The sequence below is a fragment of the Hakea prostrata genome, chromosome 6, assembly GCF_041222555.1.
Source record: "Hakea prostrata isolate BN-2017 chromosome 6, UWA_Hpros_2, whole genome shotgun sequence".
Classification (NCBI taxonomy): domain Eukaryota; kingdom Viridiplantae; phylum Streptophyta; class Magnoliopsida; order Proteales; family Proteaceae; genus Hakea; species Hakea prostrata.
In genome coordinates, this window is record NC_142605.1 from 34,716,980 (window position 1) to 34,734,552 (window position 17,573).

General features: G+C 37.6%; 3 protein-coding genes and 1 non-coding gene across 4 annotated transcripts; 2 read left to right on the forward strand and 2 right to left on the reverse strand.

Annotated features, from left to right (window-relative positions):
* The first annotated feature begins 418 nt into the window (after window positions 1-418).
* On the forward strand, window positions 419-3,797 carry LOC149013587 (RHOMBOID-like protein 2). Its single transcript, XM_089159452.1, has 5 exons — window positions 419-977; window positions 1,611-1,774; window positions 2,202-2,365; window positions 3,038-3,288; window positions 3,431-3,797. The coding sequence occupies exons 1-5, from the start codon at window positions 670-672 to the stop codon at window positions 3,543-3,545; spliced, it is 1,002 nt and encodes a 333-aa protein (XP_089015578.1). The 5' UTR covers window positions 419-669; the 3' UTR covers window positions 3,546-3,797.
* A 393-nt stretch (window positions 3,798-4,190) lies between these two features.
* On the reverse strand, window positions 4,191-4,263 carry TRNAR-UCU (transfer RNA arginine (anticodon UCU)). The gene has a single exon. It is a non-coding gene; the product is annotated as a tRNA-Arg (tRNA).
* Window positions 4,264-6,454: 2,191 nt separating this feature from the next.
* LOC149013589 (uncharacterized) lies at window positions 6,455-9,693 on the reverse strand. The gene is made up of 3 exons (XM_089158892.1): window positions 8,463-9,693; window positions 8,305-8,373; window positions 6,455-8,125 (listed from the first exon to the last, which is right to left on the reverse strand). Exons 1-3 carry the CDS (start codon window positions 8,779-8,781, stop codon window positions 8,085-8,087), a joined length of 429 nt encoding a protein of 142 aa, XP_089015018.1. The 5' UTR covers window positions 8,782-9,693; the 3' UTR covers window positions 6,455-8,084.
* A 2,638-nt stretch (window positions 9,694-12,331) lies between these two features.
* On the forward strand, window positions 12,332-15,606 carry LOC149013590 (RHOMBOID-like protein 2). The gene is made up of 5 exons (XM_089158721.1): window positions 12,332-12,665; window positions 13,327-13,490; window positions 13,877-14,040; window positions 14,759-15,018; window positions 15,160-15,606. Exons 1-5 carry the CDS (start codon window positions 12,355-12,357, stop codon window positions 15,272-15,274), a joined length of 1,014 nt encoding a protein of 337 aa, XP_089014847.1. The 5' UTR covers window positions 12,332-12,354; the 3' UTR covers window positions 15,275-15,606.
* The last annotated feature ends 1,967 nt before the right edge of the window (window positions 15,607-17,573 follow it).

The window sequence follows — 17,573 nt, forward strand, 5'->3', positions numbered from 1 at the left end:
TATCAATTCTTAGTCCATAAATTCAACAATAAAGATAATAAATAAAAAATTTATTGTGTTCTGTTACTTGGACATTTTTTATGTTCAATCTGACTCAGCCCTGGACATTAATTGGAAAAGTAAATTTCGATTTGGCTTAAATTGAATTAAAATAACATGTATCCAAGTTATCCAACTATTATGATGATTTATGTCGGCTTAAAAAATAGGTAAAAAAAGTTTTATTAATTAAATTACATACATGCCTGATGCCGCTTATTTTAGAGACAATTACGTTTATATCTCCTGCGATTTTACCTGTTAATTCCAGGGACGGACTGCCGTTGACCAAACCAGTAAACGCGACATCAAACCGGACTAACCGGTAACAAGCGAACACGGCAACGCGATATTGCTGTGACCGACGATTGGGCCCGGGAAACTTGAAGGAAACTCAGTCGCCGAGTCGCTGCAGAGCTGTATTTTAGTGATGAAGGGCTTCAAGTTCAGCTTCACAGGCTCTCCCTTCCAAGTCACTTCACCTGTTCCTCGTTTTACTCCTCTGTTCCGGCTAAGGCAAACTTGCTTATTTCTTCTACACTTTTGTTTCGTTTTTGTTTGTCACTATAGTTTTCCTGAGATATATTCATAGGAAGAAAGTAGAGATCTGAAGGGATTTCAGAATTTGAGATGAACCATAGAGGACAACCTATGGCAGGAGATCTTGAGAGCAGAGGTGCTAAGAACAGAGACAATGCTTACCCTCAATCATACTACTCGTCTTCTAATTACCAAGATACTTCAGAGAAGCAATGGATTTCATGGTTGGTTCCTGCGTTTGTGTTTGCCAACGTTGCTATGTTCATAATTACTATGTCTATCAACAATTGCCCCAAGAACGAGAATGCTTCTCAAGGACACTGCGTGATCAGGGGTCTTGGTAGATTCTCCTTTCAGCCTCTTCGGGAGAATCCTCTGCTTGGACCATCTTCCTCAACGTAATTGTTCTTTCAACCTCTTTTAACTCCTTTTTAACATTTTATTTGAATCTCTTTCTCTGTGGAAGGGCAAACATAATTAGTTTGTGTTTCAATCTATTTTGGTCTGGGAATTTTAATCGGGCTCTTCAATTGGTTTACAGTACTCTTTTGTGGCGTTCGTAGAGATGGGTTAGATTTAATTGTTGGGGATAATTCTTGGCTAAGACCAAAATTTTGGATCTTCTTGTTATGAGCGCACAAGGCATTCAGATGATATGCTTCTTTGCCCTTCTTATGATCTGGGGGAGGTTCTGTCTTTCCGAAGGCAACTGTTTAGGTTGTGGGTATTAGGAGATTTAATTTCCTGTTGAAAGCCATAAGGGTTAGTTTAATTCGGAGAATTTCTTCCTGTTTTTTCCCCACTCTGGTTCTCTGGGTGCTCACAATGTTTTTCAGATGTGAAGCGAAGTCTACTAATGTCCGCTGTTGGATCTGATCTTAATCTTATTTCTACATTTCTACATATTTTTAGGATATTTAGACTTGACAGTTTCTTTTTGCACCTCTGCTAAAGTAGCTTCAGCCTGTATGACTTTTTGACGTCAAGGTAGAAAAGATGCACTGATCTTTTGGTTTTTCCTATTTTTTCAGGTTGGAGAAGTTGGGTGCTCTTGAGTGGGACAAAGTGGTCCATGGACATCAAGGATGGAGACTCGTCTCTTGCATCTGGTTGCATGCGGGTGTTATTCATCTCGTTGCAAATATGTTTAGTCTTCTCTTCATTGGGATCCGGCTTGAACAGCAGTTTGGTTTTGGTAGGTCTGCTATTCCTATTGCTTTGCCCCTTTGAATTGGTGTAGATGGAAGTGATCCCTAGGTCAACTTGAGCCTGGTTTGCCTTTTTTTTGATTATCTTCCTTTTCACTACTTCTAGTGTTGGCATTGTTTGAGTTTGAGTGAAACAGATAGTTGAGAGGTTTTACTGGGGGTCATTGTTGCTGCTGTTTTCTGCTGTTAATATGGAACCTCTTGTAAAGTTGGTCTAGGTTTGGTTGGCTATTTTTTTCCTAAAGTCCTCTGACATCAGCCAACTTTGAATTCCTTAGTCTCATCTTTAAGCAATGTCACTGTGAATGTAGTTAGTTCGCTATCTAGGTCTTTTCTCTGTATCTTTTCATTAGTCCTTGTATCCACTGAGTCTCTGACCAAGCTTTAGCACTTACGTTTGGCATGAATTTGCAGTTCGAATTGGGGTTATCTACCTCGTGTCTGGATTTGGAGGGAGTGTTCTCTCTGGCCTTTTCATAAGAAGTAACATCTCTGTTGGTGCTTCCGGTGCACTGTTTGGACTTCTCGGAGCCATGCTTTCAGAACTTATTACAAACTGGACTATTTACTCCAATAAGGTGAGAGATTTTCAAGCATGTTTCATTTATTGTTTTATTGATGTCAACCTAAATTGGCTCCCATATTGAATATACCTATTGTAGACATATGGACAATCTAGGAGTCTCTCTTATTGCACAGGAAATGGCTGCCTTAAAGGGTTCCGTGTGTTAGCAATGCCACCTACCTTTATGTGCAAATTTCTGCCCATTTTTGACCAACACCTCCCCCCCCCCCCCCGGGGCACACACATAAGGGGAAGGGAAAAAATATCTGCCCATGGGCTCCTCCCATGTGGCAAGCAGAAGAGATCATTTTTCACATTTCTACAATTTAAACTTTGGTTCTTCAAGAGCTGGTGTAGCAAGGTTAAGATCCAATACATGGTGGGTTACATGGCTGAAAGTGGAACAGATTCTAAAGTCTGTATGGGCCTGCCTTTTTCATGGCCAAAGCCAAGAGGCTACTGGTAATGGGGTATATAGCCAGTTAATGCTGAACCTTTTACCCTGTAAATTGTGTATTTGGTTTTACACAGAGCTTTTAAAGTTTGTGATGTTGAAGAAAGGCTAGTGTCTTCGTCTTCATTAGTTGCTTAGAAGTTAATGCTGAACAAAGGTAAATTGGGACTACCTTGTAGCTGTGGTTTTAACCTACCATTACAATCCCACATTTTTTTTCTGCTTGTGCAGGCTGCAGCATTCTTGACACTTGTGATCATCATTGCCATTAACTTAGCTGTTGGAATTCTTCCTCATGTTGATAATTTTGCACACCTTGGGGGATTCCTGACGGGCTTCCTCCTTGGCTTTGTTCTGCTTCTCCGACCTCAGTTTGGCTGGGTGGAGCGCCGGAATCTTCCGGTTAGTATGGCTGCAAAATCTAAACACATGGCATACCAATACATACTGTGGGTGGTCTCCCTGGTTTTGCTGATTGTTGGGTAAGTTCTATGTGTTCAAGTAAATCTTCGTTGTCTGTACATGTATATGCCAAGTAGTTTAGTGGTCTTCAGTTATTCATTAGTATGTTGTTCATTAGATTACAAGGCTAATTTTAATTGCTTTTGTTGTTAAAATTTGCAGTTTCATAGTTGGGCTGGTAATGCTGTTTCAAGGGGTTAACGCATATGAGCGCTGCCACTGGTGTCGGTACCTGAACTGTGTCCCCACTTCAAGATGGACTTGTGGAAGCAACTGAAACTCCGTTCTTGCCTTTGGTCGCTGCCATTGGATTTATGGTTTGAAGACATCGGGTTGCTTTTCTTCCTGTGGCATCCTCCCTGTCATTCTATCCTGGAATGTTGCACATAGAAGGTGGTTATATTACAGTAGATGTTGAAAATTCCTGCTAGTTTCCACATATGTAAACACAATAATATAGATGAATCCATGGTGTGTATATTTTGACATTTTAATCGAATAGCATTCGTGATTCTTTATTTTCTTGTTCTGTGACACTTGTTCTTGTTCATTTATTTTAGGAGTTGTAAAGATCTTAAGTTGGGTTTAGAGGGCCAGGGTGGGTTTGACTGGGGAGGGGTGGTTAACGGGTGCCGTCCCGTAAACCATATGTGTCCTGGTGGTTTTGCTTACGGCTCGTGTCTTATTTCTGCCCGTTCTGTCTTTATTTTAGGAGTTGTAAAGATCTTAAGTTGGGTTTAGAATAGTATTCGTGATTCTTTATTTTCTTGTTCTGTGACACTTGTTCATGTTCATTTATTTTAGGAGTTGTAAAGATCTTAAGTTGGGTTTAGAGGTTGTCCATTTGAAGTGAAAAAAATTAAAGGAGTTCTGAATCATGAGAGGATGGGAAATAATAGTTCCCATTATTTCCCAAAAAGAACATACCCGGTGGGACTCGAACCCACAATCGCCTGATTAGAAGTCAGACGCCTTATCCATTAGGCCACGGGTACTGATGTTGGAGGTTTGTTAATTCAGACTAAATTATAATTGATCTTCTTGCAATTACTGTTTTTCCCCACGGTAAAAGGTGTGAGAGAAATAGCTTTTACAGAAAGTGCTTTTCTAATTAATCAAATAAAGTGAATGACACATATATGTAGTGTCAGGCAAATACAAGAACACAAGAATACAAGAATACAAATACAGAAATACTAGTATAGCTGTTATATACTATGTATATCCAACATCCCCCCGCAAGTGCAGCATATCTTGGACAGCAAGCTTGGAGTGTAGGATGAAAAATCTTGCCCGAGAAAGTGGTTTAGTGAGGATATCCGCATATTGATCAATAGTAGAAACAAACCGAACAACCAATCGTTCGTTAGCAACAAGTTCTCAAACAAAATGAAAGTCAATCTCTAAGTGCTTAGTGAGAGAATAAAACACCGGATTTAGAGTAAGAAAAGTAGCTCCAAGATTATCACAATATATCACTGGAATGGGTGAGAGAAAAACTCCAAGCTCATGAAGAAGAGAGCAAATCCAAACTAACTCAGTTGTGCCAAAGGCAATCGCCTTATATTTGGCCTCAGTTGAAGAACAAGTGACAGTTCTTTGTTTCTTGGAACTCCATGAAACAAGATGAGAACCACAATATATACCAAAACCAGTGGCGGAGCGCCTAGTATCTGGTCACCGGCCCAATCAAAGTCACTAAATGCTGTCAAAGAAATAGTAGAACCGGTTTTGAAGAAGGGTCCATAAAATTTGGTGCCATTTAATACCGCAAAATTCTTTTAACATCAGCCCAATGAAAATCAGTTGGAGCATGCATGAATTGAGCCACATGGCCAACAACAAAAGAAATATCAGGTCTTGTAAAGGATAAGTATTGTAGTGCCCCAACTGTTTGCCGATACAAGGTACCATCCGGAAAAAGTGACCCACTAGTGAGAGTGATAAAAGTAGTTGCCATTGGAGTTGAAACAAGCTTTACTTGATCCATATCAGTATTTTTTAATAAATCACTAATATATTTTTGTTGAGAGAGATAAAACCCAGCAGCAGTTCGGTAGCCTCCACGCCCAAGAAATAGTGTAAGTCTCCCATAAGCTTTATAGCAAAGGCATTTGACAAGGCTTTAATAAGCAACGAAATGGCATCATCATCATTCTCGGTGATTAAAATGTCATCAACATAGATAAAAAAATCGATGACAGTCTTCTGGTTGTGAAAAATGAAGAGACTCGTATCGGTTTTGGAGGCCACAAACCCATGAGACAATATAAATGTACTAAGCTCTAAGTACCAAGCCCGTGGAGCTTGTCGAAGCCCATATAATGATTTCTTGAGCAAGGATACATAATTGGGATTAGTTGAATCAAAATAACCAAGTGGTTGAGACATATACATCGATTCAACCAAATCTCCATGTAAAAATGCATTGGTAACATTGAGTTGTTTAACAGGCCAATTCTTTGTAACAGCCAAAGACAAAATAAGTCGTACAGTAACCGGTTTCACAATAGGGCTTAATGTCTCATTAAAATCAAATCAGGGTTGTTGATTATATCCTTTAGCAACTAGGCGAGCCTTATAGCGTGAGATTGATCCATTGGGATTGCGCTTGATGCGAAACCCATTTACAACCCACTAAGTTATAAGAGGGAGATGGAGGAACCAACACCCATGTTCCATTAGCAGTGAGAGCATTTAATTCCTCATCCATAGCACATCTCCATAGCACATCTCCATATAATGATTTCTTGAGCAAGGATACATAATTGGGATTAGTTGAATCAAAATAACCAAGTGGTTGAGACATATACATCGATTCAACCAAATCTCCATGTAAAAATGCATTGGTAACATTGAGTTGTTTAACAGGCCAATTATTTGTAACAGCCAAAGACAAAATAAGTCGTACAATAACCGGTTTCACAATAGGGCTTAATGTCTCATTAAAATCAAATCAGGGTTGTTGATTATATCCTTTAGCAACTAGGCGAGCCTTATAGCGTGAGATTGATCCATTGGGATTGCGCTTGATGCGAAACCCATTTACAACCCACTAAGTTATAAGAGGGAGATGGAGGAACCAACACCCATGTTCCATTAGCAGTGAGAGCATTTAATTCCTCATCCATAGCACATCTCCAATGCTTATGACCAGCAGCTTGTTATAAGTGGTTGGAACAAAATCAATAGAATCCGATGTAGTTACCAAATTCAAACGCTGGACAATTCAGCTTTCCAGTTGGAGAGCGAGTTTGCATTTTAGAAATTGATGGTTTGAATGACAAAACAATAGAAGTACTTGGCAGATCCTGAATTGGACATTCGATGAGTGATGAAGCAAGCTTATTTAATTCACAACCAACAGCTGGTTTTTTAATGGAAGTACCAAGCCCATTTGAATTAGCAAGCCCATTTGATGTGTCAAGCATACTTGAAATCGAATTTGGCAACAACCCATTTCCACAATAATCTGTCTCAAGAGTCACAACAGCAGAATGTCTATGTGAACAAGAATTATTCTTAGGTGCCACAAAATTATCATTCTCAGGTGCCATAAAATTAGGAACAATAGAGGGGTCAGTTGCAGAATAATTTGTCTCAAGTGCCACAAAATGAGGAATAATAGAATTTCCATTTGTGCAAGAATTTGTCTTATGTGTCACAGAAGTAGGAACAACAAAATTTGTATTAAGCATATCATAAGTGAGATGATTGTTGCCTATACATTTTTCAGATGAAAGTAATGGAACTGGAGAAGAAAGAATAGTTAGAGGTAAAAAGGAAGTAGGAGAAGAAGTGCTATTAGCAGTAGAAGAATGATTAAGAGTATATGAAGTATGAGGAAGAGATGACACAGATGAAGACACAAACCATGGATAAGTGAACAAAATAGAGGATGTAGCAGCAGCACATGGAAAAACATTTTCTACAAAACGAACATTTCGAAAAATATAAATTCGACTAGTAGTAGAATCCAAAACACTTATATCCCTTATGTGGAAGACAATACCCTAAGAAAATGCATGGTTTTGAACGAGAAGATAGTTTATTAGAAGCATAATCTCTATGACAAGGATAACAAAGACAACGAAAATATTTCAGAAAGTGATAATCGATTGAGTAAACAAATATTGAAAAGGAGACAAACCATTTAAAGCAGAAATAGGGATGCGATTTATTGCATAAACTGCAAATTGAACAGCAGCAGACCAAAAAGTAAGAGGAAGTCTAGCATGATAAAGAGAAGCTAAAGTTGATTCTACTACATGTCTATTTTTACGCTCAACAACACCATTTTGTTGAGGTGTTTTCGGACAAGAAAATCGATGGGAAGTTCCATGAGAAGAAAGAAAAGAAGCCAACTTAACAAATTTACCACCCCCATCAGATTGCAGAGTTTTATTTTTTTAAAGAAAAGTAATTCTCTACAACATTTTTGAATTTAGTAAAAATGCTAAGAACATCAGAAACAACCAGCAGTACTTAGAAAAATCATCAATGAATAAAATGAAATATCGATGATTATCAAAAGAACAAAAAGGTGTTGGACCCCAAACATCTGTATGAATTAATTCCAGTGGTGCTATGCTTACATGAGTAGATTTTGCAAAAGGAAGTGTATGTGATTTGGCACGAAAACAGGCATCACAGTACCCAAGCGTCCTGTAAATTGAAGACCAGAAGTACGAAGTAAAGACTGCAACCTTGCAGGAGCCGGATGACCAAGACGAGAGTGCCAGTTATTAACAGTAAGAAGAGTAGTAGCAGGAACAGGAGGTTCTGGTGAATGAAAGACAAGATAATAAAACCTCGATCACTCCGGCCTTGCAAAAGAACTCGGTGTGTCAAACAATCCTTCAAACAAAAATCAGAAGCAGAAAACACAAAGTAAGCATTATTATCTGCACAAAAATGAGCAACAGATAAAAGATTACATTGAATGGAAGGCACACACAAAATATTAGACAACATAAAAGAAGATGAAGCAGGAGAAGATTTCATTAATGAAGAACCAGAACGAATGATTCGCAAACCTTGACCATTGCCAACAACAATATTATTAGTACCAAGATAAGATTCAAAGATTGCTAGATCAGAAATATCTGCAGTGAGATGATTATTAGAACCAGTGTCAAGGATCCAAGAATTTGGAGGAAAATAAGAAGAAAGAAATGCAAAGGCAGAGAAATACCAAGAAATGCTTGATTAAACCTTTGTGGACAATTTGCACACATTATGCCCTTCAAGATTGCAGAGTTGACACAGAGACCTTGTTGTATGCAAGAACGAAGGTTCTTTAGTATCAATAACAAGAACATCACTACCTGAGGAACGATTTCCAGAGAGATTCCGATTATAGAAAGAACCTCGAGACCCTGATTGAACACCACGAGAGAAGCCTTGATTGTTGTGAGAAACTTGATAATTCCATCGATTGCTAAAATTATGATTATGATTTGGATTCCAACAATAAGAACGTCGATAACTAGAATTAAACCTTTGATTACCATTTCACAGTGAGAACCGAAGCCGCAGCATTAGTAGATGAACTTCTCAAAAAAATTTCATGATTTAGCAAGAATCTAGAAAGTTCAAGAAACAACATTGGTTCAGATTGAAGCCGAACAGAGGTGACAACATCACGATACTCATCTCCAAGTCCATGAAGAATAGCAAGAAGCAAGTCTTCATCAGCAACATGACATTGGGCAGCAGCAAGAGCATCTACAATCATTTGAACTTCAAGCAAATAATCACTTATACTAGAAGAACCTTTGTTTAATTTGAGAAGTCGATCTTTCAAATCCATGATTTCTGGACCGTGAGGAAGATGCATAGACTCTTTCGAGACGAGACCAAGCTTCAGCAGAAGTTTCAGCAGTCACAACGTGAGGCATCGTCACTTCGGTTAGAGAAGAAACTAACCAAGACAAGATAAGCTGATCTTGTCTTTCCCAATGATCTCGAGCAAGAACATCAGCATCATCAGGACATTGCAGAGCACCGGTGATATAGCCCAAAAGACCGTAACCACGCAGAAGAGGTAAAAATTGAGCCTTCTAGAGAAGGTAGTTTGTTGCAGTGAGCTTGAGTGGAAGCGAGGGCGCAACATTTAGCGAGATAACGCCAGAAACGGTGGAAGAAGCATCAACAACAGAGTTTGCCGGAGAAGCCATCACCGCCAAAGATCACAAGACCTAGAAGCTTAGAGAAGCAGAGAATAACCAAGACTCAATTTCAAAAGAAAAACGATGAATATTGAGTGGAACAAGAGATCCTATTCACGATGGATGAATATTGAGAAAAATCTCCATGAGTTCTTCCATGGCAGTTGCTGAGTTTAGAGAAAAACCGCTTTACAAGAACCAAGAAGGTTCAAGAAGCGTGGAAAACAAAAAGAGAAATAGCTTTTAGGTCAATTAGGCGTGAGCCAAAAAATGCTGATACCATGTGAGAGAAATAACTTTTAGAGAAAGTGCTTTTCTAATTAATCAAATTAAAGTGAATGACACATATATGTAGTGTCAGACAAATACAAGAATACAAGAATACAAGAATACAAATACAGAAATACTAATATAGCTGTCATATACTATGTATGTCCAATAGAAGGAAGCCTCTCGAGCGATAACTATTCTTACAACATTGCAGCACCTCTTTCCAAAAGACAACGGTTGAATCTTCCCACCCTTTGTTCTGCTCTTAAGTCTCTTTCAACTTATAAAGTGTCATCTCTATAATGGATCAGTTTGTTGACATACCACTGAGCCATTTTTTGCTAGGAAAATTTTCAGCTCCACCTAACAAATTATCCCTTAATATTATTGTCATAGCTTGAGTTATTCAATTTATGAGTCTGACCTCAATTACTAACACTTTTAATCTTGACTAATTTTTATTTATTCATTCTCAATATTACGCCCATATTTCAAGGGAAGAAGATGGCAAAGGAATGGAAAATCCAAAAAGTATTTGTGTGAATATAGAGGTGTAGAGGAAGACGAAGATGAGTCGAGAGGGTTTTTCCTTCAAGGTATTCTTGTCTTTTTAAAAACTTAACTTTCTTACATCAACAATAAACTTTGATTTCCTAGAGGGCAAGGGTGTCGCGATATATTTTGTTCATATAGTGAGTCTAATTGATAAATTGAATAATTCAACGATAATATTAATTTTTAGGAATAACCCAGGGGTGGTGCCAAAATTCCCTTTTTATTAAGATAATGACATGGAACCCATATATGCTGATGCGACTAAGGCTTTTTTTTGTATCAATTATCATTCTCAATTATGAGATTTTTTCATTATTTTAAGTTGTTTGGCTATATTCTCAATTTTATTTTTATTTAAAATAATAGAAAAACTTCCAAAATCCATAATGAACTTTTTGTCTATTATGAATTATGGTGATAATTTCATTCTCTTCATTTATGCACAAGTTTATTTAAAATTTTATGGTTAAGATGAGGGTAAAATAGTCAATACACATTTTTTTAAATAAAAATCATATTTTTTTCTCACTGTTATTCACTAATAATTTTTTATTTTGACACCAAAATTTATTTTTGACAAAATTCACCAAACCATTTTTTATTCTTGACAAATAATGAATTCTTGTACTTATTTCTTTTAAATATGCATAATAGAGAATGAGAATTGATACAAAAAAGAACCTAAATCAGCTGCTTTCTTTTTTCTTGTGATATTGACTGTTAACAATTTATTTTCAGGTGCTAGTTACATAAAAAATTAAATCACAAATTTCTGATGCAAGAAAATACTATTTTGCTACTTTTTATGTATAAGTTTCTGTATTTCTATTTCTTAGAGAACCCTCTCTTGATTGTTTTTGGGAATCCACTTAACTAATGCATCACGAACAATTGAGTGGATACGATTAAACTTCAAAACTTTCTTTGGTGAACCACTAGAGTGTCAGAATAATTCTATCCAATGTTATTTTAAAATACATATTACATGTTTAAATACAAAATACTTTCTTGACTTTAAGCGTCTCAAGTAATTGAAGTCTTATAAACCTATTTTTCACACATAGCTTGCCCAATCACTACGCTTAATAATTAGAGAAATTTGCTAGGATGTACCATCCACAACCACAATGTATAAATTGCTATTTTAAGACAATTTTCATTTTTTTTTAACTAAAAAAAGTATGCCATATTAAGTAGATTAATATTTTTCTTACCCCATTCCCCCTTTTCAAGAAAGACATTAACATGGCATCTTCCCTTTAAATTATTTTTGTTTTTTATTTTTTTAATGTATGAAATATAAACATTTAATCTGTTAATTTTTTTTTTAATTTCAGATCTAATTTTTGTTTTTAAAATGTATGAAATATCAACACTTGATTTATCAAGTTTTTTAAAATTTTCTGAAATTTAATTTTTTTTTCTTTAACCTTCTTTTTATGTGTGAAATATCAGTTCTTGGTCCATTAATTCAAGATTTATAACAATAAAGATAATAAATAAAAAATTTATTGTGTTCTGTTACTTGAACATTTTTTATGTTAAATCTTAACTCCATCCCTAAACATTAATTGAAAAAATAATTTTCGATTTGGCTTAAATTGAATTAAAATAGCTAAATATTATGAAGATTTCTGTCGGCTTAAGAAATAGCTAAATTTTTTTAATTAAATTACATACATGCCCCTTATTTTAGAGACAATTACGTTTATATCTCCTGCGATTTTTACCTGTTAATTCCAGGGACGGACTGCCGTTGATAAACCGGTGGCCGTGCGACATCAAACCGGAGTAACCGGCAACAAGCGAACACGGCGACGCGATATTGCTGTGAGCCTGTGACCGACGATTGGGCCCGGGAAACTTGAAGGAAACTCAGTCGCCGAGTCGCTGCAGAGCTGTATTTTAGTGATGAAGGGCTTCAAGTTCAGCTTCACAGGCTCTCCCTTCCAAGTCACTTCACCCGTTCCTCGTTTTACTCCTCTGTTCCGGCTAAGGCAAACTTGCTTATTTCTACTCTATTGTTTCGTTTTTGTTTGTTACTATAGTTTTCCTGAGATATCTTTCATAGGAAGAAAGTAAAGATTTGAAATGATTTCAGAAATCGAGATGAACCATAGAGGACAACCTATGGCAGGAGATCTTGAGAACAGAGACAATGCTTACCCTCGACCATACTCCTCGTCTTCTAATAATCAAGATACTTCAGAGAAGAAATGGATTTTTATGTTGGTTCCTGCGCTTGTGTTCGTCAATGTTGTTATGTTCATAATCACTATGTCTATCAACAATTGCCCCAAGAACGAGAATGCTTCTCAAGGACACTGCGTGATGAAGGGTCTTGGTAGATTCTCCTTTCAGCCTCTACGGGAGAATCCTGTGTTTGGACCATCCTACTCAACGTAATTGTTCTTTCAACCTCTTTTAACTCCTTTTTAAACGTTTTATTTGAGTCTTTTCTGTGTGGAAGGGCAAAAATAATTAGTTTGTGTTTCAATCTACTTTGGTCTGGGAAGTTTAATTGGGCTCTTCAATTGGTTTACACTTTACAGTACTCTTTGTGGCGTTCGTAGAGATGGGTTAGTTTTAACGGTTGGGGATAATTCTTGGCTAAGACCAAAATTTTCTATGTTTCTTGGATCTTCTTGTTGTGAGCGCACAAGGCATTCAGATGATATGGTTCTTTGCCCTTCTTATGATCTGGGGGAGGTTCTGTCTTTCCGAAGGCAACTGTTTAGGTTGTGGGTATTTGGAGATTTAATTTCCTGTTGAAAGCCACAAGGGTTAGTTTAATTCGGAGAATTTCTTCTTTCTTTTATTTTTTCTTTTTTTTTTACTCACTCTGGTTCTCTGGGGTGCTCACAATGTTTTACAGATGTGAAGCGAAGTCTACTAATGTCCGCTGTTGGATCTTATCTTATTTCTACATTTCTACTTATTTTTAGGATATTTAGACATGACAGTTTCTTTTTGCACCTCTGCTAAAGTAGCTTCAGCGTGTATGACTTTTTCACGTCAAGGTAAAAAGATGCACTGATCTTTTGGTTTTTCCTATTTTTTCAGGTTGGAGAAGTTGGGTGCTCTTGAGTGGGACAAAGTGGTCCATGGACATCAAGGATGGAGACTCGTCTCTTGCCTCTGGTTGCATGCGAGTGTTATTCATCTTGTTGCAAATACGTGTGGTCTTCTCTTCATTGGGATGGGGTTTGAACGGCAGTTTGGTTTTGGTAGGTCTGCTATTCCTATTGCTTTGCCCCTTTGAATTGGTGTAGATGGAAGTGATCCCTAGGTCAACTTGAGCCTGGTTTGCCTTTTTGTTGATTATCTTCTTTCACTACTTCTAGTGTGTTGGCATTGTTTGAGTTTGAGTGAAACAGATAATTGAGAGGTTTTACTGGGGGTCATTGTTGCTGCTGTTTTCTGCTGTTAATATGGAACCTCTTGTAAAGTTGGTCTAGGTTTGGTTGGCTATTTTTTTCCTAAAGTCCTCTGACATCAGCCAACTTTGAATTCCTTAGTCTCATCTTTAAGCAATGTCACTCTGAATATAGTTAGTTCTCTATCTAGGTCTTTTCTCTGTATTTTAGCACTTACCTTTGGCATGAATTTGCAGTTCGAACTGGGGTTATCTACCTCGTGTCTGGATTTGGAGGGAGTGTTCTCTCTGGCCTTTTCATAAGAGGTATCACCTCTGTTGGTGCTTCCGGTGCACTGTTTGGACTTCTTGGAGCCACGTTTTCAGAAATTTTTACAAACTGGACTATGTACTACAGTAAGGTGAGAGATTTTCAAGCATGTTTCATTTATTGTTTTATTGATGTCAACCTAAATTGGCTCCCATATTGAATATACCTATGGTAGACTTATGGACAATCTAGTAGTCTCTCTTATTGCACAGGAAATGGCTGCCTTAAAGGGTTCCGTGTGTTAGCAATGCCACCTACCTTCATGGGCAAATTTCTGCAAAAATATCTGCCCATGGGCTCCTCCCATGTGGCAAGCAGAAGAGATCATTTTTCCCATTCCTACAATTTAAACTTTGGTTCTTCAAGAGCTGGTGTAGCAAGGTTAAGATCCAATACATGGTGGGTTAGATGGCTGAAAGTGGAACAGATTCTAAAGTCTGTATGGGCCTGTCTTTCTCATGGCCAAAGCCAAGAGGCTATCTGGTAATGGGGTATATAGCCACCTAATGCTGACTGAAAGTGGAACAGATTCTAAAGTCTGTATGGGCCTGTCTTTCTCATGGCCAAAGCCAAGAGGCTATCTGGTAATGGGGTATATAGCCACCTAATGCTGAACCTTTTACCCTGTAAATTGCGTATTTGGTTTTACACAGAGCTTTTAAAGTTTGTGATGTCGAAGAAAGGCTAGTGTCTTCGTCTTCATTAGTTGCTTAGAAGTTAATACTGAACAATGGTAAATTGGGACTACCTTGTAGCTGTGGTTTTAACCTACCATTACAATCCCACATTTTGTTTTTCTGCTTGTGCAGGCTGAAGCATTCTTGAGTCTTGGGATCCTCATTGCCGCTAACTTAGCTGTTGGAATTCTTCCTCATGTTAATAATTTTGCACACATTGGGGGATTACTGACGGGCTTCCTCCTTGGCTGTGTTCTGCTTCTCCAACCTCAGTTTGGCTGGGTGGAGCGCCTGAATCTTCCGGTTAGTATGGCTGTTATGGCTGTAAAATCTGAACACACGGCATACCAAAAGATACTGTGGGTGGTCTCCCTGGTTCTGCTGATTGTTGGGTAAGTTCTATGCGTTCAAGTAAATCTTGGTTGTCTGTACATGTATATGCCAAGTAGTTTAGTGGTCTTCAGTTATCATTAGTATGTTGTTCATTAGATTACAAGGTTAATTTTCATTGTTTTTGTTGTTAAAATTTGCAGTTTCATAGTTGGGTTGGCAATGCTGTTTGAAGGGATTAATGCATATGAGCGCTGCCACTGGTGTCGTTACCTGAACTGCGTCCCCACTTCAAGAGGGAATTGTGGAAGCAACTGAAACTCCGTTCTTGCCTTTGGTCGCTGCCATTGGATTTATGGTTTGAAGACATCGGGTTGCTTTCCTTCCTATGCCAACCTCCCTGTCATTCTATCCCGGAATGTTGCACATAGAAAGTGGTTATGTTACAATAGATGTTGAAAATTCCTGCTAGTTTCCACACATGTAAACACAATAATATAGATGAATCCATGGTGTGTATATTTTGACATTTTAATCGAATATCATTCGTGATTCTTTATTTTCTTGTTCTGTGACACTTGTTCTTGTTTATTTATTTTACGAGTTGTAAAGATCTTAAGTTGGGTTTAGAGGTTGTCCGTTTGAAGGGAAAAAAAAGTAAAGGAGTTCTGAGGCCTAAATGAGAGGATGGGAATTAAAAGTTCAGAAAAACCCCCCAAAAAGAACATATCCAGTGGGATTTAAACCCATGGTCACCAGATTATTAGAAGTCAAACACCTAATCCATTAGGCCACGGGCACTGCTACCGGAAGCCTGTTAATTCAGAACAAATTATAATTGATGTTCTTGCAATAACTATTACCCTCACAGTAGAAGGAAGCCTCTCGAGCTACCACATTGCTGCACTTCTTTCCAAAAACGGTTCGTTCTTCCGTTCTTAAAGAACGAACCGGCACAAAAATTGGTTCTAAGAACACTAGAACATCTAAAACATGTTTTTTCGAAAGAACAAAAATAAAACTGATAAATCGTTCCCGATAAAACCCTAGGAAACTTCAGCAAAAGGTTTGTGGTCTCTTTGGCTTACTTCAACTCTTCCTCTTCGGGCCACGGCGAGACGGCGACCACCGGCTGAAGCAGAGTCAGCTTGACTCATTTTTCTCCTTTCCCCTCGAGCTTGCTAGCATCTTCGTCAATTATTTTGCTTTTCGATTGACATAGGTTAGTGTCTTCTACTCTTCTGGACCTGTTTTCATCTTGCATTCTATAACAAATGAAGAACTTCCGTTTCATCTTGCGTTTTATGAAGAATGAATTCTAATATAATAGAACCCATAAAAAGTGAAGTTTCTGTCCTGAAGTCTAAGTTATTCTCAAGAGGAAACGAATCCAATAAAAGGAGCAGGATAGGGGTAAGGTATAATGGCCCTGGCTCCTTCGAAACAGGTAGAAGCTTTTCCTAGTTCGAAAATCTGAGATGACCACCTTCACTTATATACCCAATTTGCGTCACTAGCCTCTATTTGATTAGCAGTCAACAGCCACCATTTCTTTTTGTTAAAGCAGAGGGAAAGTTCCAATTTTGCTTTGAACTGGTCTCATAAAAAAGTAGTATTATGGGAAAGCTACAAGGAGGTTCACCTGCCATCAAATCTAGCACGATGAGATCTTCCTAAGACCAGAATTGAAAATGGAGTTGGGAGAAAGTTGATTTGCCCATATTCTTGACTGCATTATTTGCTATATAAACTTCCCCCTTTTGGTTGGTGATTCAGATTGTTATTCACTTATTTGTATCTGTTCTGGTTTTCTACCACATATTTGTGCTCTAAAAAAATCTAAAATGAGGGGTTTAGGAACCCACCTGTTTACTTGGAAACTGCCAAAACCCTCTGGAGACCACCCTAGATGTGATCACAGGCCAGTACAATTAGTGAAACAGCATGGTGTCGTTTTAAAGTTTGAAGGGGTAGTGAAATGGCATGGTGTCGTTTTGCAAGACTTTGAAACGGCACCATGTCGTTTCAAATTTTAAAGGACAAAAATTAGTGAAACTGCATGGTGTCGTTTCACAATTGCATAGAACAACACCATGCCATTTTGATTAAAAAATTTCCCCCTTCCTCTAGTATTTGTTGGTTTAAAAAAATAGTCATCGGATTCGTCTGCACCAAGGTACCTCCATCGAAGGCTTTATTAAGTTGATTCAAATTCATGTAAATTGAAAGTGTATTTCAAACGCAGCTAAACTGATTGATAAACGTAAATGCGTAAATAACATGTACATAAAGGCTTTGCTTCAAAATTTGGCTTTCGAAAAAAACTACAAAAAATACATACCAAATCTTCATTAAGAGGATCCAACATAAGTTTGCATTAAGGGAACCTAACATTAGTTTATGAGGGCACCCACACATAAAAATCTCTAGTTCTTATTTGTTAATCCAAGTTTTTAATACCATATTTAATGTGGGGTGTGAATTTAGTCATATTTATTATTTTAACAATAAATTTTTGTAATAAGAACATATTTCCTGTAACAGTTTTATCAAACATCCATATGTTCTTTAAACATTCTTTTTCCATTCAGACGAGACAAACACAAATTGTCGGGAA

Coding starts and splice junctions, on each gene's coding strand:
- LOC149013587 (XM_089159452.1), top strand. CDS start 670: ATGAACCATAGAGGACAACCTATGGCAGGAGATCTTGAGAGCAGAGGT. Junction 1,775..2,201: donor TGAACAGCAGTTTGGTTTTG/GTAGGTCTGCTA, acceptor ATGAATTTGCAG/TTCGAATTGGGGTTATCTAC. Junction 2,366..3,037: donor GGACTATTTACTCCAATAAG/GTGAGAGATTTT, acceptor CTGCTTGTGCAG/GCTGCAGCATTCTTGACACT.
- LOC149013590 (XM_089158721.1), top strand. CDS start 12,355: ATGATTTCAGAAATCGAGATGAACCATAGAGGACAACCTATGGCAGGA. Junction 13,491..13,876: donor TGAACGGCAGTTTGGTTTTG/GTAGGTCTGCTA, acceptor ATGAATTTGCAG/TTCGAACTGGGGTTATCTAC. Junction 15,019..15,159: donor CTGGTTCTGCTGATTGTTGG/GTAAGTTCTATG, acceptor TAAAATTTGCAG/TTTCATAGTTGGGTTGGCAA.
- LOC149013589 (XM_089158892.1), bottom strand. CDS start 8,781: ATGGTAATCAAAGGTTTAATTCTAGTTATCGACGTTCTTATTGTTGGA. Junction 8,374..8,462: donor GTTTAATCAAGCATTTCTTG/GTATTTCTCTGC, acceptor ATCTCACTGCAG/ATATTTCTGATCTAGCAATC. Junction 8,126..8,304: donor TGTTGTTGGCAATGGTCAAG/GTTTGCGAATCA, acceptor TTTTGTTTGAAG/GATTGTTTGACACACCGAGT.